The sequence below is a fragment of the Xenopus laevis genome, chromosome 5L (genome assembly GCF_017654675.1).
Source record: "Xenopus laevis strain J_2021 chromosome 5L, Xenopus_laevis_v10.1, whole genome shotgun sequence".
Taxonomy (NCBI): domain Eukaryota; kingdom Metazoa; phylum Chordata; class Amphibia; order Anura; family Pipidae; genus Xenopus; species Xenopus laevis.
In genome coordinates this window covers 49,423,739-49,447,019 of record NC_054379.1, presented here as the reverse complement: position 1 = coordinate 49,447,019, position 23,281 = coordinate 49,423,739, and the positions used below count along the sequence as shown (strand labels likewise).

At 38.2% G+C, this 23,281-nt stretch overlaps 1 protein-coding gene across 3 annotated transcripts in view; it reads right to left on the bottom strand.

The window, feature by feature from the left end:
* syne1.L (spectrin repeat containing, nuclear envelope 1 L homeolog) overlaps positions 1 to 23,281 on the bottom strand; it is a 285,490-nt gene that overhangs the window by 156,974 nt on the left and 105,235 nt on the right. For all 3 annotated transcript variants that reach the window (XM_018263031.2, XM_041562725.1, XM_041562726.1), the window contains 14 exons: positions 22,514 to 22,678; positions 21,362 to 21,496; positions 17,885 to 18,043; positions 17,178 to 17,386; positions 14,656 to 14,764; positions 12,625 to 12,789; positions 10,964 to 11,131; positions 10,277 to 10,453; positions 8,927 to 9,067; positions 8,474 to 8,634; positions 7,672 to 7,822; positions 7,328 to 7,555; positions 5,881 to 5,979; positions 5,222 to 5,409 (listed from right to left, as the gene is read on the bottom strand). In XM_018263031.2, coding sequence (XP_018118520.1) covers positions 5,222 to 5,409; positions 5,881 to 5,979; positions 7,328 to 7,555; positions 7,672 to 7,822; positions 8,474 to 8,634; positions 8,927 to 9,067; positions 10,277 to 10,453; positions 10,964 to 11,131; positions 12,625 to 12,789; positions 14,656 to 14,764; positions 17,178 to 17,386; positions 17,885 to 18,043; positions 21,362 to 21,496; positions 22,514 to 22,678 — 2,255 coding nt within the window. The remainder of the gene's footprint in view (positions 1 to 5,221; positions 5,410 to 5,880; positions 5,980 to 7,327; positions 7,556 to 7,671; positions 7,823 to 8,473; positions 8,635 to 8,926; positions 9,068 to 10,276; positions 10,454 to 10,963; positions 11,132 to 12,624; positions 12,790 to 14,655; positions 14,765 to 17,177; positions 17,387 to 17,884; positions 18,044 to 21,361; positions 21,497 to 22,513; positions 22,679 to 23,281) is intronic.

Genomic DNA, 23,281 nt, shown 5'->3' with positions numbered 1-23,281 from the left:
AATTCAGAACATGTGCCATGCAGGGCACATGTGTTAAATTGCCCAGTCTCAGTGCTGCCAACAGATTGCTTCCATTGTCACACACCACTTTTCCGATCTTCAGTTGGTGTGGGGTCAGCCACCGATCGGCCTGTGACTGCAGAGATGACAGGAGTACAGATCCGGTATGGTTTCTGCTTTCCAGGCACGTCATCCCCAAGACAGCATGACAACGGCGTACCTGGCACGTCGAATAGCCTAGGGGGAGCTGGGGGTGCACAGGTGTGGAGGAGGAGGACCCAGCAGCAGAGGAGGAAGAAGAGGAAGAAGACGAGGTAGAGAGCGAAGGAGGAGTAGAGGTGGTGGCAGAACCGCGTGCAATCCGTGGCGGTGACACCAACTCCACTGTCGTTGTTGAGCCACACATTCCCTGCTTCCCAGCCATTACCAAGTTCACCCAGTGGGCAGTGTAGGTGACATACCTGCCCTGACCATGCTTGGAGGACCATGCGTCAGTAGTCATATGGACCTTTGGCCCAACACTAAGTGACAGAGATGCGGTGACTTGGCTCTGCACATGGTGGTACAGGTGTGGTATTCCCTTTTTTGAAAAAAAAATTGCGGCTGGGTACCTTCCACTGCGGTGTCCCAATTGCTACAAATTTGCGGAAGGCCTCAGAGTCCACCAGCTGGTATGGTAAAAGCTGGCGGGCTAAGAGTGCAGACAAGCCAGCTGTCAGACGCCGGGCAAGGGGGTGACTCGCAGACATTGTCTTCTTACGCTCAAACATGGCCCTCACAGAAACTTGGCTGGGGGCAGATGACTGGGAATGGGAACTGGTGGTCAAGGTGGAAGGCGGAGTGGAGGGTGGTTCAGACGGGTCAAGGACAGCAGAGGTAGAGCAGTAAGATGCTGGACCAGAAGGAGGGTGGCATTTAGTTTGCCTGTTGCCTTTGAGGTGTTGCTCCCAATGTGCTTTGTGCTTGCCGTTCATGTGCCTTCGCATAGAAGTTGTACCTATGTGGCTGTTGGGCTTCCCAAGACTCAGTTTCTGACTGCACTCATTGCAAATTACAACGCTTTTGTCAGAGGCACACACATTAAAAAAATCCCACACTGCTGACCTTTTTGAAGCTGGCAATCTGGCGGTAACAGTAGAAGTTGGCGGCGTTGGCGGCAATGGCGGGTGCGTTGGCCGGCTGACCACAGGTGCCGATACATGTTGTTGCCCTACTTTTCCCTGCGAGCTGTCCTCCCTGCTTCTTCCAAGTCTTATTCTCCTCCTGCCTCTCTGACTCTCCGTCTCTCCATCTGAACTATCCTCCTCTTGCTCTCTTCTACTGGGCACCCACAAAACATCAATCTCTTCATCATCATTCTCCTCAGATGCATCAATTTCTTCTGACAGCTCTCAGAAGGAAGCAGCAGCGGGGACCTCCTCATCACTCATTATGTCCATCTCTGTTGTGTTCTCTGCCAGAATTAAATCTGGTGTAACGTCCTCATCTCCTTCATCTTCTTCTGCCAATAATGGTTGCGCATCACTCAGTTCAAGAAACTCATGTGAAAATAACTCCTCTGACTCCAGTGAAGAAGGGGCGCCGGTGGTGGAGGAAGTGTTACGTGGGGTGGCCATAGCAGTGGAGGATGAGGATGTTGTGGTAAAGTTAGAAACGGTAGAGGATGGGGTGTGCTGTGTAAGCCAGTCAACTACCTCTTCAGCATTTTGGGAGTTCAGGGTCATTGCCTTTTTAAAACTGGGCAATTTCCTAGGGCCACAGGATAGCATAGCAGCACGGCCCCTAGTGCCTCTGCGTGGCGGCAACAACAACTCAGGTGGTGTTTCTGGAGACGGTATTATTATTGATATTTAGACAGAATGTGAACAAGCTCACACAGCTAGATGGCCGTTGTTTGAAAATGAAGAACACACTGGGCAAACAATGCCTACAAGGTCAACGTATACACTACTACAGCAGTGGATACGGAATATATTATTGCTGCTTGAAAAACGTCACTCAGGCGGTGTTTCTGGAGACGGTATTATTATTGATATTTAGACAGAATGTGAAAAAGCTCACACAGCTAGATGGCCGTTGTTTGAAAATGAAGAACACACTGGGCAAACAAATTGAAACAATGCCTGCAAGGTCAACGTATACACTACTACAGCAGTGGATAAGGAATATATTATTGCTGCTTGAAAAACGTCACTCAGGTGGTGTTTCTGGAGACGGTATTATTATTGATATTTAGACAGAATGTGAAAAAGCTCACACAGCTAGATGGCCGTTGTTTGAAAATGAAGAACACACTGGGCAAACAATGCCTACAAGGTCAACGTATACACTACTACAGCAGTGGATACGGAATATATTATTGCTGCTTGAAAAACGTCACTCAGGTGGTGTTTCTGGAGACGGTATTATTATTGATATTTAGACAGAATGTGAAAAAGCTCACACAGCTAGATGGCTGTTGTTTGAAAATGAAGAACACACTGGGCAAACAATGCCTACAAGGTCAACATATACACTACTACAGCAGTGGATACGGAATATATTATTGCTGCTTGAAAAACGTCACTCAGGCGGTGTTTCTGGAGACGGTATTATTATTGATATTTAGACAGAATGTGAAAAAGCTCACACAGCTAGATGGCCGTTGTTTGAAAATGAAGAACACACTGGGCAAACAAATTGAAACAATGCCTGCAAGGTCAACGTATACACTACTACAGCAGTGGATACGGAATATATTATTGCTGCTTGAAAAACGTCACTCAGGCGGTGTTTCTGGAGACGGTATTATTATTGATATTTAGACAGAATGTGAAAAAGCTCACACAGCTAGATGGCCGTTGTTTGAAAATGAAGAACACACTGGGCAAACAATGCCTACAAGGTCAACGTATACACTACTACAGCAGTGGATACGGAATATATTATTGCTGCTTGAAAAACGTCACTCAGGTGGTGTTTCTGGAGACGGTATTATTATTGATATTTAGACAGAATGTGAACAAGCTCACACAGCTAGATGGCCGTTGTTTGAAAATGAAGAACACACTGGGCAAACAAATTGAAACAATGCCTGCAAGGTCAACGTATACACTACTACAGCAGTGGATACGGAATATATTATTGCTGCTTGAAAAACGTCACTCAGGTGGTGTTTCTGGAGACGGTATTATTATTGATATTTAGACAGAATGTGAACAAGCTCACACAGCTAGATGGCCGTTGTTTGAAGAACACACTGGGCAAATAATGCCTGCAAGTGCACTACTATTGGTGCACTACTATGAAGAACAGCAAACAGCACTGTACACGTTAAAGAACAGTAAGATAAGTAAAATAAAAAAAAAATTATATGTATATTAAAAAAATAAAAATTCTCGGGTTGGTGCTGCTGAACTACTAGGAGCAGCACAGTAGCACACCAGTCCCACTCCCCAACACTGCTAGACTAATAGCACTGGGCTCTTATAGTAGCAACTAGCAAAGTAAAAAAACAAAAAAGAAAATAAAAGCAGTCCTTACAAGGACTATTGGGTTATTACAGCAGTCAGCAGATGAGATCAGAAGAGATCAGTGACAGCAGGCAGCTACATACAGAGCACTGCAGTAGAAGGTAGATTACTAGCCAGCAAAGCTACCTAACCTAAAATGTCCCTCAAATCCCTGCAGACTTCTGTCCCTCCAATACAGAGCAGTATCAAGTAGATTACTAGCCAGCAAACTTACTATCAACTGTCCCTCAAATCAGTGAAATCACTAACAGCTCTCTCCCTACACTAGCTCTTCCAAGCACACACAGGCAGAATGAAAAAACGCTGAAGGGCTTCAGTTTATATATGGAAGGGGAGTGGTCCAGGGGGTGTGGGGGTGGTCCAGGAGGGAGAGCTTCCTGATTGGCTACCATGTATCTGCTGGTCTGGGGTGAGAGGGCAAAAAAAAGCGCCAGGTAAGGCGAACCCAAAATGGCGAACGTCGCGCGACGTTCGCGAACATTCGGCGAGCGCGAACACCCGATGTTCGCGCGAACAAGTTCGCCGGCGAACAGTCCGCGACATCCCTATTTACAAATATCTTGAAACATTGGTTCAAATACAGAAGTCATATGCACCTAAAACAACAGCATAACTAGGTCTATTTTCTTTAGCACATAATAGTGACCTGAAAAACATATTTGGCCTACTAAAAATATGAATGTGTAAGTCACTTTCAATGATTTATTAGGGAATATTAAAACATGGCAAATATCTATTCAACATTTTTAGCACCACTTGAAAGATCTTATTGGGGTTACCAAAGTCCGATTTTATCTCGATTTTTTCTGCTACAAACTCCGATCAAATCCGCTCTGGTTTTTTTACGCTTATTTATTATTACATTTTCCTCATAATTTGCTTTTAAATAATGAGATTTTCAATTTTTTTCGGATTTTTCACACGAAAACACCGATTTCTTATGCTTTTTTGCCTGAAAACGTTGGGGTATTGCACGAAACCCAGCGCACATCAAAAAATCATTGGGACTTCTCCCATTGACTTATATGCAACCTCGACAGTTCTGAGATGCTGGATTTTCTGATTCTGACTTTTCAATTAATAAATTCCGAAAAAGTCAGATTTTATAAAAAAAAATTAATAATCCCCTAAATGTGTGAAATTACAGCAGGTTAAAGCTAACACCAACATCATTCCTTCTACAGTGGTTGTAGACGCAGGAATCAGTTCACAATCTGGAAAGTTTTGGAATAATTTGTTCAATCTCAAAAACTATGTTAATCTCTTAAATTGGCTTAGTCATAGCTTCTTATGCTTGTGGGTTGGCTAAGGAACATTTACAAATTGATGGACGGTCCATTCTGTTTCAGAATGAACAAAATCCAGAAGCTTGAAAAGTTTAATTGCAAAATGTATTTGCACTCTTTATCAATCTAAGTGATACATGAAGTGCCCAATGTACAGAGCACAGTCTGTTGTTCATTCCCCTTGTTTAATATAACCCATAAATTAGGGAAGGGAACCTTCTTAAATGGAATATGTTATAACATTGTGTTATGGGTAAGTTTACCATGAAAGTGGTTTATTCTGAATATAATTGTACACTGGCTTAATGTCAGTTTTAATGAACGTTAGTAATTGGTTAGTTTTAAGGAGAGTATTGGACTTGGATGCAGTGTTATTAAACTGGCTGATGTTAGAGAGAAGGTTAGACCTATGCTTACACCTACCTTTGCCATTGTGCTAACAACTGTTCCAGCAGGGTGAGCCTGACTTTAGCTTGTGCTGAAAGAGCCTCATGTTTCTGCTGCAGCTTTAAAATCTCTTGCATAGCTTTTTCCTTGGTTATAAGTTTCCGTGCGCTGGTGGTTAATGAAAGGATGATGTTCTTCATTGACTCTACAGTATGACAGAGTTCCTGATCAGATAGAAACAAAAGTAATAGTGTAAATGTATAGGTTAGCAATTTCACAACAATCTTCCAGAACACTAGATGCATTATTTTCCAGAAAACAGCTAGGATGGCACAAAAGCTAAGTGCATAGCCATTTTCTAGTAAATATCTTCCATTTCTGAGGTGAAAGCAACAACTGTATTTGTTTGTCCGGTGTAGAATTTTAAGGATTGGCCGTGCAAGAAACATGTCCACACAGACAAGGAGGCCTGATAATTGGGCCAAGCTATTGGCTATTAAACAAGAGAGAGAGATAGAAGTTGACGTCTGGATGAAACTGGATCTCAGAACAATATTACAATTTATTGTATGTACAAAGAGTTATTATTATAATGTCAGTCTCAGTGATGTGCTCTTTTATACTAATCAAAACTAAACTTGGTATCAGGCTGGTTGTTATCTCCATATCGCTCCTCTAAGTATTTAATATAGTACCTGATGGGAGTGAAGAATCTTGTACGTTTCTGCTGCAGAAGAACAATTAGTTACAGGCTGAGATAACTTATCTTCAATTTCATTCAGGGAATTCTGCACCTGAAAGCAAATGCAAGTGACATTTTTTTATGATATTGCAGAAAATAACACAAGCATTACCTTAATAACAATTCCTTTATGTTCCATAACATCACGTACTGTAGATCAGCCAATGACACAATGTTATTGCACGGAGAAATTATCTGAGCAGAAATTCTCCATTCATTTAACAGTGCAAGGTTAAAAACATAAAATCTGGAAGGAAGTGAATCTGCTACAAAGAATTATTACAAATAAAAACACATGACTGCAGAGCGTAGTGAGCTGGGTCAAGAAACGTTGTCCTCCATATGCAATAAGTGGAACTGTTCTTCCCTGACATATATTGCAGTGGCGCTCCTCCTATACTGTGGGCCAAATATTTGCTATGTTATATGTTTGGGGGCAGAACGATTATCAAACAATAATGTTATGCAAAGGAGCTCTATAAAGATCTTGGTCATGCTAGGGTTTCATAAGAATCTTTTGGAGGGCATACAGGTCTCCTGTTTGACAAACCTGATTGAAACATGCTGGGCCACCAGTTTCTACAAGAGTTTAAAGAAACAAGGGGGCAAATATACTAAAGGGCACCTAGCCAACTTACTAATGGTACCTGGCGTAATTTCGCCAAGGAGACAGACTCTGGCGCAACTTCACCCTCTAACGCCAGGTGAATTTTCGGTAGTGTTACTACGCAAATTTTTTGATATTACTGAACGTTACCTCTATTGCCAGACTTGCCTTCGCCACCTCAGACCAGGCGAAGTGCAATAGAGTAGATAGGGATTCCTCAAAAAATTGTTGAAACGCTGGCGTTTTTTCCTATTTAAAGGGTGATAGACTGAAAAAGATCGTAACATATGGCACCTAAACTATACTTTGGGCACATGTGTAGGGCATTATACAAGTTTATATAATTTTATTAAGGTTCCTTGGCCTTGTGTAGTGTAATGTATTTGCTGCAGCAGCTGCGGCCAGCGCCAGCGTAACTTCGAACTGCTGAGCGTAATTTTGCTGGTGTAATTTCGCTAGCGTTCATTACCCTGTGCGCAACTGCGGATCTTTGTGAATTAGCGTTGTCCAGGCGAACTTACGCCTGGCGAAGTGTTACGATGTGCGCAAAGTCAGCGCTGGCGTATATTCGCCAGTTAGTGAATTTGCCCCAAGGAGTCAATGAGACATGAGGCACTAGGCAAGTGACCTGGAGCATAAAATGTCTAGTAATGTACCTGTGTCTGTCTGTAATTTCATTACAGTTAATATTTACATTCAGTTCTGTGCAATATATAACATGCAGTGTCACTACTAATAACAACAACACATTACACAGTAATGTAATTGATGGGTTTGGCAATATCCACTTCACCTCTTCAAAGGTTTCGTTGAACTTCTGCTGTTGTACTGCATTCCCCAGAATAGTTTCTTCTAGACGATGTGCGTGATCCTTTAGGCCTGCCCAGTTCTTGGTCATTTGGGACATCCGCGCTCTTATACGAGCCATTTCAGCTGAGGTGATAAACTGAGCAAAGGACTGGCACTTGCTTTCAAGGTTTGTTATTTCATTACTTTGGGTGTTTAGCTCTTTAAGAATTTCCTTGAAAAAAAAAAACCAATGTTTTAGTGGTGTCATTACTGGTTTACAAATTAAATAGTTCCTAAGATGGGAAGGGTCAAACCAAGACAATTCTCAGAAATATTACAGTCAGATACCTGAATTTGCTTAATCTGCAGTTCTGGAGAAAAGGGTGAAGATTCCAGCATGGTCAGTTCTTTTTCTTTTTCGGAAACCCAGGCTGAATGCACTTCAAAATCCAGATTAAAATTCTCCCATTTTAGCTTCACTGTTTCCATTTTAGTGATACTTAAAACAGAAAGTAGTACGTGCATTATTTTGGATTGCACTTTAATTCTAGCTTTTTATTTTTACTTTTACGGATATAGATTCAGATATTTCATTCATGGGGTCCTACCCGTAAAACTCTTTTCAGCAATGCAAATGTAAATATAAACAACTTTCCAGAATACATTATGTAGACATTTGTTATTTTTTATGTTATTTGTTAATGTCATTGATATTTAAAGCAGTACCTATCTCATTGTTTATATTTTCTGCACTCCTGAAGCAATGTTTCAAGCCAGCTGAATAAAAGACATAGAAGACCTGACTCCTGTTGCATTGTTTTAAAGGAACAGTAACACCAACACATAAATACGTTTTAAAGTAATTAAAATATAATGTACTGTTGTACTGCACTGGTAAAACTGATCTGTTTGCTTCAGAAACACTACTGCTGTGTATATAAACAAGCTACTGTGAAGCAATGGAGAAGCTTAAAATAGGGCTAAATAGCACAATTTAAATACCAGATAACAGATAAGCTTTTTAGAACACCATTATTATTATATAGAGCGTATCTGCTATCTGTTATGTAACCTGAGCCTTTTCTCATTTAAATAGCTGCCCCAAAGGCTGTGCTGTAAAATACAAGATCAGAGAAATTAATTAACTCACTTTTCTAAAACCGACTCTTTCACTTCCTTGACTTTCTCTTGAATAGATTTTGTTTGCTGCTGAAGAGACTGTTTGCTCTTGGCTCCAAGCTGTATCTCAGATGATTTCTTCACTAAATCTTCTACTTGGATTGAGGTATCTTCGCTTTGCTTACAAACCTCCTGTTATGAGGCAGGTAGAGGTGAGACTTATAAGTAGGAATTCAATGAGACATGCTAAAACTCTTTGCAACTGAAAATTAAGATTTTAAAACCAGACAGCCAGTACAATGAAAGAATCGAATGAGGCATTTATAATAATGATGTAGACACTACAACTATATAGTTCATTGCACAGTACAGCTGCAGCCTCTGAAAAGTCTCTAATATGTATAATTTTATTTAGCAGCTCTAAGAAAAACATTTTTGATTTTTATGGATCAGTTCATTAAACCAGTACAATGCATAATATTACCTTTGCCTGCTGAATTTCTGATGACAAACTCTCTAAAGAGTTAAAATTTAAAGATCGGCCAAGAGCGGGACTTATCTGCTTCAATAGTGATTTTACTGATTCTTTGCCTGATTCTATTTGCTCCCACGTGTTCATTGTGACCTGAAACATAAGGAAACATCAGCAAAATAGATTGTTTACATGTGTAAAAGCTCAAAAAGTAACCAGAATATTTTATGTAAAGCATACAGAGCATGAATGTATAAGGTGTTTGAATAATCATTGCAGAAGATTTAGAAAAAGCATGCCAATACCATGTCAGTCAAACATTAGGTTTATATTGTGAATTGAAACAGACAAGGGGCTAAAATAGAAAAGTAAACATTAAAAGGGGTTGTTTACCTTTCAGTTTACTTATAGCGGCTCATTTAGCAAGGGTCAAATTTCGAATCCATGTTTTTTAAAACTCCCATAAAATCCCATGAACTTGAAATTCGACCAATCGAAAATTATCAATAAAATAGAATTTTTAAAAGTCGGATGAATAGAATTGACCCGAAAACTCGAATCGAATTCGATTTGAATTTAAAAAACTCGATTTCTCTGAAAAAAACTCGAATGTCAGGAAGGCTGCAAACAAATCCAAATTGATCCCTGGACGTCTCCCATTGACTTAAACAGCAATTTGGCAGGTTTTAGGTGGCAAATAGTCAAATTTGAGTTCTTAAAGGGCCAGAGTATGATAAATCTCGAATTTCGAATTAACATTTTTTAAAAAAACTCATATCAAATTTGAATAACTCCTTAGTCAAATTTGACAATTTTGACCATAAAAATTCAAATTTGAATTTTCAATTTGACCCTTCATAAATATGCCCCTTAGTATTCAGCGCTGCACAATATGTTGGTGCTCTAAAAATACATGTTAATAATAATAACAAAAATAATAATAGTATGATGTAGAGAGTGATATTCTGAAATAATTTGCAATTGGTTTTTATTATTTGTGATTTTTGAGTTTTTTATTCAGCAGCTCTCCAGTTGAATAGGAGAGGGCCTGAATAGAAGGATCAATTATAAAAAGTAGCAATAACAATAACTTTGTAGCCTTACAGAACATTTGTTTTTAGATGGGGTCAGAAAAGAGTCAGAAGAAGGAGGCAAATAATTTTAAAAAACATAAAAAAGAAATAATGAAGACCAATTGAAAAGTTGCTTAGCATTAGCCATTCTATAACATACTAAAAGTTAACTTAAAGGTCAACCACCCCTTTAGAAATACAAATACCTTAAGGGAACCCTTGAGTTTTTAAAATGAATATTTACTGATGTCAATGTTGATGCCCTGTTTAGTTATTCCATGCAGCTCACCTGTAAATGCTCTTCCTGCTTTACCATTGTCTGTTCTACATTTTCCAGTTCGACTTCCAGTCTTGTCAAGTCTTCCAGAGCTGGGCCAGTGACTCCTCTTTCTCCTTGCAGTTGCTTAGCTTGGACAATCTGCTGTTGGACATCCTTCTTGTCTGATCGGATTTTTTTTATATTTTGCTGAAAAAGGAAGGAAGTGTTATGCAAAGGCACAAGCAGTAACTGGGGGCAAAATGTTAAATACTTATTCTAGCACGATTTCTTTCACAGTATTTAAATTGCATTAATGCAATTGCCTTTTTGCACCTAGTTCTGTGCCTGTTTTTAGTAAAATAGCCAAATTGTAAACCCATTTTTATTATTTGCTAAACAAAATGATAAAGTTTAGTATGAGGCTTATTTACTTGGGCAAAGCTTAGTAACATGCCAGCGTAATGCTAGAGTCAACCTTCTACTAAATCCAGTGGTTCATGCAGGGCAGAGCAAGAGTACAAGGCCGGATAAGGAAACTACAGTATTTGCCCCTGGTCCCCCTCCTGTCTAGCAACCATTCAAAACATGCACATGGCACATGACTTGAAGGTAACCCACAAATAAATGAAATGGGACCACACGGTGGAGAGACAGAGTGATAGACAGATACATGCCAGCAATATAATAAGTTGAACAAATCAAAGGAAATATTCTTACCTGGTAATGATGAAGCAACTCCTGAGCTTCAGTAAAGCTTTCTGTGTCCAGTATCTTTTCTGCTTCAGTCTGGGCATCTCTGGTGCTTGTAATTAACTGGCTGAGAACAGTTTGCACTTGTTCTTTGCATTGCACGCAATCTCTGACAGTGCTCAAAAGTTTTTCAATCTGTTGAGTAACAATATGCAGCATGTTTACCTATATTTCATGCTTGCAAATGGAAACACACACATATTTTCTTTGCCATAGTTCCTAATTCATCTTAACTTACCATAGCAGCTATCAACACATAGGGGCCGATTCACTAACTTCGAGTGAAGGATTCGAAGTAAAAAAACTTCGAATTTCGAAGTGTTTTTTGGGCTACTTCGACCATCGAATGGGCTACTACGACCTTTGACTACGACTTTGAATCTAACTATTCGAACTAAAAATCGTTCGACCATTCGACCATTCGATAGTCGCAGTACTGTCTCTTTAAGAAAAAACTTTGACCTCCTAGTTCGCCATCTAAAAGCTACCGAACTCAATGTTAGCCTATGGGGAAGGTCCCCATAGGCTTTCCTAAGTTTTTTTGATCGAAGGATATTCCTTTGATCGTTGGATTAAAATCCTTCGAATTGTTCGATTAGAAGGATTTTATCGTTCGATCGCACTATTTGCGCAAAAATCCTTCGACTTCATATTCGAAGTCGAAGGATTTAAGTTCCCAGTCGAATATCGAGGGTTAATTAACCCTCGATATTCGACCCTTTGTGAATCGGCCCCATAGGGGCAGATTTATTAAAGTGTGAAATTAGATCTCACCACCGTAAAAACCCACTACTCTCCATTTATTCCTATAGGATTTTTAGAGGCATATTTGTGAAAGTTCCCCCATATGTAATAAAAGGCACTAAGTTTGCCCAGGAGCAGTAACCAATAGCAACCAATAAGATGTTTTCTTTTAAACAAGTGACTAATAAATTCTACCTACTGACTGGCTGCTATGGGTTACTGTTTCTGAGCAAACAAACCGCCATATGTAATAAAAGACACTAAGTTTGCCCAGTAGCAGTATCCCATAGCAACCAATAAGATGTTTGCTTTTAAGCAGGTGACCAAAACATCCTACCTGCTAATTGGTTGCCATGGATTACTGCTCCTGGGCAAATTTAGGAGCAGATTTATCAAGGGTCGAAATTCGAAGTAATCTGAGTTTTTTTAACTCCCATAAATTCAAAATTTGAATAAAAAAAGACCAACCAAAATTTATTAAAAAAATCAAAGTTTTTTTTTTGCAGGTGAATAGGCTTTATTCGTCAAATTGAAGTAATTCGGTCGAATTTGATTCAAAGTATTTTCAAAGTCCACCAATTGACTCCAAATAGGTTCTAGGAGGTCCCCCATAGGCTCAAACAGCAATCTGGCAGGTTTTAGATGGCGAATGGTCGAAGTCAAAGTTTTAAAGAGACAGTTCATGATAAATTTCGATATTCGAATTTTCAAATATTTATCAAATTCTAATTGAATTTGGACTATTCCCTAGTCGAAGTACCCCCTTAGGGGCTGATTCACAAAAGGTTGATATTCCTTAACGCACAGTTTTGTGCATTATTTAAGGAACGATTCATCAAAGTATTTTATGTAAATAGACGCATCGCAAGCATTAAGTACTTTACCTCAGCTAGGTGTTCTAAGAATTCTTTGAAATCGGTTGAGATCCTGGCTAGTTCTTTGTTCTGCTTAGTTACGTCTGCCTCCACTGATATGTCAGAAAGTGCAGTGATCCTGTCTTTCAGATATTTCAGGGTATCTTCTTGCTTCATCACATCTTGTCTAATTTCCTAAAAATAACATGCGCATGTATGAGGCATATAAACAAGTGGTTATCGGGTAAGAAGTTCTTGTCAAGATTATCATCACTTCAATGCTATACGAATTAGTTTTTCCGCCTTTAGAATTATTGCTTGAGAAATCCACTCCATATGAAAAGTTCTTTTAGAAACGTTTTAGTACACTGCAAAAGTGGGCATAGTAGGAAGAAAGAGAGTAAGACGCAAGGAAATGGGCAAAGTATAGTACAGGTATGGGATCTGTTATCTGGAAACCTGCTTTCCAGAAAGATCTGAATTATAGAAAGGCCATCTCCCATAGACTCCATTTTATCCAAGTAATCCATATTTTTAAAATGATATCCTTTTTCTCTGTGATAATAAAACAGTACCTTGAATCAAACTAGCATATAATTGATCCTTATTGGAAGCAAAACCAACCTATTGGGTTCATTTAATATTTTATTTCATATTTACATGTAGACTTAAGGTATGAAGATCCAAATTATTGAAAGATCCATTATCCAGAAAACCGAGCATTCTGGATAATAGGTCCTATACCTGTATGGGGATAGAGTCAGGGAAAGAAGAGTCATTGTAAAATAGTTATATTAAAGGGGTGGTTCACCTATACATTAGCTTTTAGTAAGTTATAGAATAACTCATTCCAACTTTTTAATTGCCCTTTATTTTTTATTTTCTTTGAATTATTTTCCTTTTTCTTCGGACTCTTTCCAGCTTTCAAATGGGGGTCACTGAACCCATCTTATAAACAAATGCTCTGTAAGGCTACACATGTGGGGGCAGATTTAATAAGCTCGAGTGAATAATTAGAATATAAAAATATTCGAATTTCGAAGTAATTTTTTGGGTACTTCGACCATTGAATTGGTCAAATTCGATCGAATTCGATCTAATGGAATGATTCTAAGTAAAAAATCATTCGACTATTCGACCATTCGATAATCGAAGTACTGTCTCTTTAAAAAAAACTTTGATCGCTTAAAATCGTTCAAATCGTTTGATTCGAAGGATTTTATCGTTCGATGAAACGATTTTTATTCGATTGTTCGATCAAAGCTTTTGCGGTAAAATCCTTCCAATTCGATATTCGAATTCGAACGATTTTACTTCGAGGGTTATTTAACCCTCGAAATTCGACCCTTGATAAATGTGCCCCTTATTGTTATTGGTACTTTTTATTACTTAAGGTCCTATGCTATTCATATTCAAGTCTCTTGTTCAATGCATGTTTGCTACGGTAATTTGGACCCTAGCAACCAGATTGCTGAAATTGCAAACTGCTGCTGAATAAAAAGCTAACTCAAAAGCTACAACTAATAAAAAATGACAATCAATTGCAAATTGTCTCAAAATATCTCTTTCTACATCATACTAAAAGTTAATGTAAAGGTGAACAGTCTCTTTAATAAATTAAACGAGTTCTGGAATTATTATCCTTTCTTTTAATGAGCTCAAATACAGTATTTCTTCAGGGTTTCCCTAACACTCCTCAAGTCCAATAAAGCAATCAACAGGAGCAATGTGAATTTAAAGATAGTGAAGGTGCTGGGGAACAAAAGAAGATGCAGAGAAAACAGAGTAGACATTTAACAAGAAGAGAGCAGAAGGAACAGAGATATCACGTTTATATAATAATACAGTTAATAATATAAGCCAGTTGACAAATTGATTAGCGCCAGATCCAAGCTGATAAAAAAAAATACAACTGAAAAACAGCTTTAAAAGGGAAAAAATAGGAAATTGATTCCTACTGGTAAATTCATTTTTACAGGATCAAGATCAGTGTAAATGGACTTGCTCTTTGATTTTGCATACATCCTAAATTAGACCCACACGTGTTAGTACATGTCTCACCTCAACCAAAGCCTTGAATTGCCCATATCGTGTGGAATCATTTGCGCTGCTCCTGATCTTTTTCAGTTGTTTTTCTTTTTCTATCAGCCAGCCTGACAATTCACTGAATCTGGAAAGCAACAAAGGTAAGGGGTTATTTAAGGAGCCTCCTTGAATGTGTTCTTAGTCAGAGGTTACCAAAGACAACAATCGTTATTATCTAAAATATCTAATCAGCCGAGTGTGCAAATATTTTGACATGCAGAGTTACTACTGAATTATACATAATACATTCACAGCACATTCTACCAATTGATACATGGTTGGAAGATGTAAGGGTATAGTTGCCCTTTAATTATTGCTTGTTGTTGCTTTGCAAATCATATTAAGACTTGAAGACCTGCTAAGAAAACTGTATTCCATTTTTCCTCTCCCAAAACTTCTTTGTGCCAAATTTCATTCTAAAGAGATGCATATATGTATATGTCTCAGCTATATCTGATAAGAATAAGCTTGTAGCTGTAAGCAATGCATTATTTGTCTAAGATGACGTTATCCCAGAGCCAGTCCTATGTAAGTCAACCAAGTACAGTATATCATCTTATTATATCATCTTTGCAGATAACGGATCTTTCCGTAATTTGGATCTTCATGCCTTAAGTCTACTAGAAAATCATGTAAACATTAAATAATCCCAATAAGATGGTTTTGCCTCCAATAAGGATTAATTATATCTTAGTTTGGATCAAGTACAAGGTACTGTTTTATTATCACAGAGAAAAAGCAAATACTTTTTATAAACCTGGATTATTTGGATAAAATAGAGTAAATGGGAGACGGCCTTTCCTTAATTCTGAGTTTTCTGGATAACAGATTTCTGGACAATGAATCTTATACCTGTAATTATTCCTTATTGGAAGCAAAATTAGCCTATTCGGTTTATTTAATGTTTACATGATGTTCTTGTAGACTTAAGGTATGAAGATCCAAATTAAAGATCCTTTATCTGGAAAACTACAGGTCCCGAACATTCTGGATAACAGGTCCCATACCTGTATAGGAATTCTCTCCGTTTAAATGTTTACTCTCTCAACCTTTACTGCTTACAGTAAAATAAAAATAAAATAAACAGATTTTATTTGTGAGGGAACATAGGCATCATGCTAGATTAAAATTAGATTAAAAATTTAAAGTTATAGTTTATGAATTATTTGGCTTCTTCTCCTGACTTTTTGTAGCTTTCAAAAGGGAGTCACTGACCGCATCTAAAAACAAATGCTCCGTAAAGTTACAAATGTATTGTTATTGCTACTTTTCATTACTCATCTTTCTGTTCCGACTCTCCCCTATTAATATTCCATATTCTCATTCAAATCAGTGCATGGTTACTAGGGTAACCAGATTGCTGACACGTCAAACTGGAGAGCTTCTGAACAAAAAGCTAAATAACTCAAAAACCACAAATGATAAAAAATGAAAACCAATTGCAAATTGTCTCAGAATATCATCCTCTGCATCATAATAGAAGATAACTCAAAGGTGAACAACCCATTTAAGAAGTTGGTTTTATTTTCTTATTTTATTCACTTGTGATGTTATGATTGAAATGTCATAGTTATTGTACATAAAACAATATTTGGATATGGAAACTAATCTGTTTTGGGAAAAAAAGCAATAAAAACTATAGAAAAAAACCCCCAAAAAAATATTTAGTGCAAGGCAAGCTGTGTACACTGGTCTTCTCCAACTTGCATGTCTGAATGACACTCAAGTTTAGGGATGAGTAGGTGTTGGGATGCCAATGGCCTTCCCCAGTTCTCCCCTCATGAATATGGTGCTGCTCAGCACAGATAGAGCTACAGTATATTCATGGGAAAAGTCCTTGCTCTCAATTCTGCCCACCAGGCAGATTGCAAAGTGGCAAAAACTCTCTCGTAAATGATTAATGGCTGGTCCCGAAACGCGTTAGGCATCAATTTCACAGCAGCCACCTGTTTTTTAATGTTACAATTAACAGTGTTTTTTTACTGTACGAGGTGGTGTACCCCCAATTTTATCTTTTTTGGTCTTGGATGATTGCAGTTTGAGGAGCTCTGCATGAGTGTGGGCACACTTAATCCTCTGCAGTCTGTCTGTGATATCTAGTGAAGAGAGCATGGATGAGTCTGAATTGTTTTGCTGAACCATTACAAATATTATTTCTGGATAAAACTTTGTTCAAATGTTATTACAGCTGAAAAGAGATAGCTTGTCATTTGCAGCGATGTATAGCATTAATTCTGTTCTGTTTTTCCAGATTTATAGTCTTATCTCTTTTTTATATAACGTTTATTACAGAAATGAAAGGCCCTTTGTATAAAGTTGTAGATGCTAAATCACAAATATATATATATATAGCTACTGAAAGCCATAGGAACTATTGAACACCATAGGTTGCTTCAACTGCATGAGGGTTACCATGGTAACTGGCTTTTTATAGGGCTACTGTGAATTGTGAGCGTGCGTGGGTTTGTGATATCTAGTTCAATACATGACCACTGTACCTGCTCCTAAAATCCTTCCATTTATCTTGGTGCTCCATAAGCTTGAGATGAGTGCTGCCAATCTGTGTGTTCATGTCCCGCACTGCTCTTTTGTTCGATTCAAGTACGCCTTTCACTGGGTCTTGGTCACGAAGTTTTAAACACAGCTCTTCAATTAAACGCAATCTTTTTTCACACAGATGGTAAAATCCCTTCTCACTAAAAAAAGTCTGCAATGCAGAAAGGGGCAGCAAGAGATCAAACACAGTACTTAAAATAGAAAAAGGTTACAAAAAATGTGCAAGCCAACATACTATAACCTCAACTGTTCTTGCAAAATTGTGCTTACTCCATGGGATACCTATGGATACTGGTTTTGGCATTATATTGCAATGGAGCCTTGTGGGAGGAGATATGAAAGCTAGTGGCCAGCCACAGATATTTGCTACATAAGCATGGTTAAACCTACAAGCTCAGACAACAATATCTACATAGATGCTTCAGGAAATAAAGCAAGTGGAGTTTATTATTGAGGCCCTTTACTGTGCCTTTTAATGGGACACCCTTGCAAAAGAGACTTTGGGGAAGAGGACAAGGGACAAATGTTTCAATGCAATTCTTACTTTTGCAATCAATTGCTTTCCAGTTTATTTAACAGATCAGGTTTTTCTTTTAAATACATTTTCAATAATCCTCCTGAATAAAAGCAGAAATGAAAAATGGCATACCCTATGTTCTCTAATTATCTTCTCGCTGCCTTCTATTGGCAACATCTTGTTCTCTCGAGCAAGCTCCACTTTGCTTTCTTCCACCGTTGTTAAAATCCTGTTCTTTTCCAATTCAATTTTCAAATGCAGCAAATGATAAGGTGCTTCACTCTGCAGGTCCTTTGAAGATATATCAAAGGCATTTTACACCACTCAATTCCTTATTTGTAAAGTACAGTATCAGTGACAGTTTGAAATTTCTGTTGTGTAATAGCTTTGACATCTATAATAGTTATTCAATTATTACCTTTATTATTAACAGTCCTAAACATCCACTCATTACTGCGCACAGAAGGCACATAAAGATGAAATTGTTTGGTATCAGAATGGTTATTACCAAGGGTCAAATGTCTTTTAGTTCGTAAGTTTATAGGGTTATAATATTGGAAGAAATAGGATGACAGTATCATGCGCAGAGCATTTAAGAAGATTTGAAGAAATGGGGTCAGGTAATGGGGCTCCAACTGAGAGAGCAGAGCAGGAAAAGGAGCATTGATTGGGCTAGGAAGTGGGGCAGGCAAATGTAAGGTATAAAATAGGTTGGGTTAGGGTACAGGTAAGGAAGAAGTTAATTAAGTGAATGCTAGTTGGCAGGTTATTGAGGAGGTAGAGGAACTGGAGTACAAGGTAAGGAGGCTGGAGCTTGCAGGGAATACTAATTACTACAGGGAGAGAGAGGGGAGATCTTTCTTGCTCCAGTCAGCACAGTGAACAGCATCCTAACCCCCTGTAAATTGGCTCGGGTGGTAAGCAGAGGTTTGTTTGGGGTTATTTTAATTGCTTGAAGGAATACTTGCCATGGCTTAGGGGCCTATGCCCCACATTGATGTGTCATTGGGATATTGGTCACGTAAGGGTCCCAGTAAGTAACTATTATGGTTGTCTCCACTCACTTGCCCATCCAATGTTGTTGCATAAGGTGGCTGGATGGCAGGTTGGATTTATTATTTATGTTTCTCACAAAAATATATACACACGTTATATGCTTTCTTGTTTGCAGAAAAAATGTTGTGGCCTCTTTCATCCCAACCTGGATATCCTTATTGACTTTTGGGTGAGCTAAAGTGACAAGGGGGTGATTTTAGTTAAGAAGGGCTTAATGTTTAAGCTGTTAGACAGGCTGTCAGACTGAAGCTGCACAGTCATGATATTTGTGTTACATCTTTAAATCAAAGAAAACCCTCAGCTGGGACAGATAGATCACAGATATATGCATAAGCACTGACCGATGTCTGGCAAGAAACGGCCTGTCGTAGGTATTTAAGGGCATTGAAGCTTGCGCACATACTGGAGCAACCAGGAATAAAGTGCAAGCATAGCTTATTTTATTTGTATTAGGTTCTGTTTGGTTTGCATTTCACCGCATATACATTTTCCTGAAAAAGCACTTTCATTAGTGAATATTGATGTTGGAAAAATCAAAAAGTTGCATACAAGAAAACCAGATCAATGGATTTAAATCAATAGCTGTCAGGACTGGCTGATTTAGTTATCCTTGGAATGCAGAAAAAGCTAAGGAAGGACTACCCTAAGCCAGTGGTGAAGGGTGTCTAAAGGTTGCTACACATACTTATCACATGTAGACAGATCTGTGAAAATTACACATTGAAATAGAGGTGAGAAAGTGCAAGAGGCAATTCCAAAGGTAGACATCTGTTGAAAAAGGCTGAGAATAAGCTTGCTGACTTGGTTTCCATTGGTACAATACATCATGTGAGAGGATGTTAAAGGGATACTGTCAATTCTGCACTGAAATCCATTTTTAAAAAGAGCAAACAGATTTTTTTTATATTCAATTTTGAAATCTTACATGGGGCTAGACATATTGTCAGTTTCCCAGCTGCCCCAGTCATGTGACTTGTGCTCTGATAAACTTTAGTCACTCTTTACTGCTGTTCTGCAAGTTGGAGTGACATCACCCCCCTCTCTTTCCCCCCAGCAATCTAACAAAAGAACAATGGGAAGGTAACCAGATAGCAGCAACCTAACACAAGATAACAGCTGCCTGGTAGATCTCAGTACTCAATAGTAAAAGCCAAGTCCCACTTAGACTGATTCAGTTACATTAAGTAGGAGAAATAACAGCCTGCCAGAAAGTAGTTCTATCCTAAAGTGCAGGCACAAGTCACATGACTGGGGCAGCTGGGAAACTGACAATATGTCTAGCCCCATGTCAGATTTCAAAACTTAATATAAAAAAAATCTGTTTGCTCTTTTGAGAATTGGATTTCAGTGCAGAAGTAGCACTGTTAACTGATGCGTTTTGAAAAAAACATGTTTTCCCATAACAGTATCCCTTTAAAAGCAAAACACTCCCAAAACACTGCCAGTGAAAACATCCTAATACGGGGCAACAGAGGGAGATAAGAAAAACTAGTGTGTGATTACAAACAAATAATATTATGTTTAATGTAAATAGGGTTGAGTTTTATCAGTCACTATCAGTTTCAAGCTCTGATGTAGGAATGGGCTAAATCATCACTAAGGGAATTGTGGCCTTATAATAAGAAGAGTAGAAGTTTAAAGGAGATTTTACAGGTTCAAGAGTTATTAAGCATAACAATATTTAAACATAGTACTATTATAATATTTAGGATTTGTAAAACATTTGAATACTGAGGCAAAATTAGGTGTTTCAAAAATAATTGTGTCTCAAAATAACATGCTATTATATCACAGTTCTGTGAACTTCTTTTTACATCTGTGGGGCTACTTAGCCATTTTATGTCAGCCCCCTGACAACACATTAGTACAATTTAGGTCTTGTATTCTTGCACTGTAAGCTCATCACATCCTACTTTAATATTAAGTTGTTTCAATAAACTTTGCTTGCATCTTCATATGCAGAAAAAAATGTTTCATATTTACATAGTCAAGTTGGGGTGAAAAAAGAACAAGTTCAACCCGTCCAAATGAAAGCCAGTGTCCAGTCCACAGATACACACACTGAAACCGACCCCTCCATACATTTGCATAAACTATATATATATATATATACCAATATCTATACAGGTATGGGACCTGTTATCCAGAAAGCTCTGGACCTGGTGGTTTCCGGGTAATGGATCTTTCCGTAATTTGGATCTTCATGCCTTAAGTCTACTAGAAATTCATTTAAACATTAAATAAACCCAATAGGCTGGTTTTGCTTCCAATAAGGATTAATTATATCTTAGTTGGGATCAAGTACAAGCTACTGCTTTATTATAACAGAGAAAAAGGAAATCGTTTTTTAAAATTTGGATTAGTTGGATAAAATGGAGTCTATGGGAGCCATTCCGTAATTTGGAGCTTTCTGGATATCGGGTATCCGGATAAGAGATCCTATACCTATACTAACTGTAGATTTCAGTATCACAATAGCCTATGATATTATGCTTGTCACAGTACTACAGTCAGTTTGAATGATATGATAGGAGACTGAAGACTAACACATACCTTCCATTGTTTGTGGAGTTTCCTAACAGTGTCTTGCAGTGGCTGCTGGTCGTCCTCTGGAAGTATATCTGTTAGCTCATCACAAGCTTTCAGAAAAGTGTTAAGTACCTTCTGATCCAACTGTCCAAAAAAATCCTAGGATTAATAAAGCAACAAACAGATTTAATGGCAAAAGAAACACATGTATAGCAAAACATTAAAATGGTATCCATGATTATTATTTTCTTTAGGATCCCACCATCAAGATATAATAAGTTGGGGTCTGATGTTATTTTTTTGTTTTTCTACAACACTACTTAATATCCATGGTATGTGGAGTAAAAAAGGCACGGGGTAAACTGGAGACCCTTAGCCACATACACAATGACGCATATGTTTTTCATCATTTTCTGCACTACTGCACATGTGTAAAATGAATGACACCTTTGTTAAAAGGGGATATTGGGGTAAATCCCATTTCCTCAGACCTGGAATACTCTCCTTTTTTTCTATTTTCTTAGACCCATAAGCACAATATGAAAGAACAACGGGAAGAAAAACGGGTGTTACACGATTCTCTAACAGCACTGTTCATGCTACTGTTTCTTTTAGTAATGTTTACATTTTATTTTCATGCCCTTTCTGTTTTCTCCTGGAGTATCATTAGATACTCTCTCAATAAAGCTGGCCATAGACGCAAAGATTTCCCTGCAATACGAACGATCGTACGTCCTCATCTCCCTACCTGCCACTAACCATTCAGATCAAACAAAGCAGTAAAGAACAAATCAGCCAATGTTCTGCCCCACAGCAATCGTAGAAAAGTTTTTGTCCGACAAGCCGATAGTGACAGTCTCCCACTGAAGATCGTCAATACATGCAGAGATATGATCTTCCGCCGACAGAAATCTTTTAACCTGTCTGATCAACTGAATGACCGATCGGGATGGCAAGATAAATGTCGGGACACTCCACACATGATCCGAAAATCGTACGAATCGAGGATTCGTATGATCGGATCTTTATTAAATCAAATGTGCAAGACCAAACCCCAAACAAACCAAGTGATGTATACTTAGTTTTAGATGAGTGTTATCCAAATAGCAGTGAACATTACTAATACTATATTATACCAATTTTTATATTAGTATTGATGTGTACAAAGGTACTTACAGTATGTTTCTTAAGGAGATCAGAGGGGTTTCCTGTCTCTTTGAAGTACATTTCAGCTGTTTTTAAAACATTCTCAAGTTCTGTTCGAGACTCTTCAAATTTCTTCATCAACATATTATTGGCGTCTACAGTTTTCCTCCATTCTGTTGTCTTCTTTATCGCATTCTTGAGCACAAAACAAAATATTGTGTGTTCATTTTTATGAGGTTTAGAAGGTTTAGAAATATGATTTCATGTAACTGAGTAGCATGATGCCGCATTGTGCCCTGACTAGAAAGAATGTGCCACTTGTTCCTTGCAATTCACAACTTATAATTATGGTTTTAAGTATAACACAAGGATTAGGTAGAAACAGCAAAGCCTTTCTGAAGTCGGTTGAAAAACTGAACATTTCGGAAATGTTTCTTAATACCCAATATATTCTTCATATATAAATCACCTGAATAATCATTCTTAGATAAGTACTATCAAAAGAATTGGCTATTTATATAGTAAACTTAAATGTAATATTGTACTGCTCAGTTGAAACTTTTTACAAGTAATTTATTGATTCGTTTATTTCTGGGATGTCCTTCTACCGTTGTTTAATAACAAAATATGGAGTCACTACTTATCACCAAAACTTAATCCAAAGAAACTAGCGAGTTGGGGGTCGGGTTGGCCGGAAGGAGAGATGGTCACTGGTGGGGAGGGGTGGCGATGTGTGTCAGGGCCCGGGAGGTCAGATCATCTGGCGGACACTTGGGTCTCCATTCAGACACTGTTTGC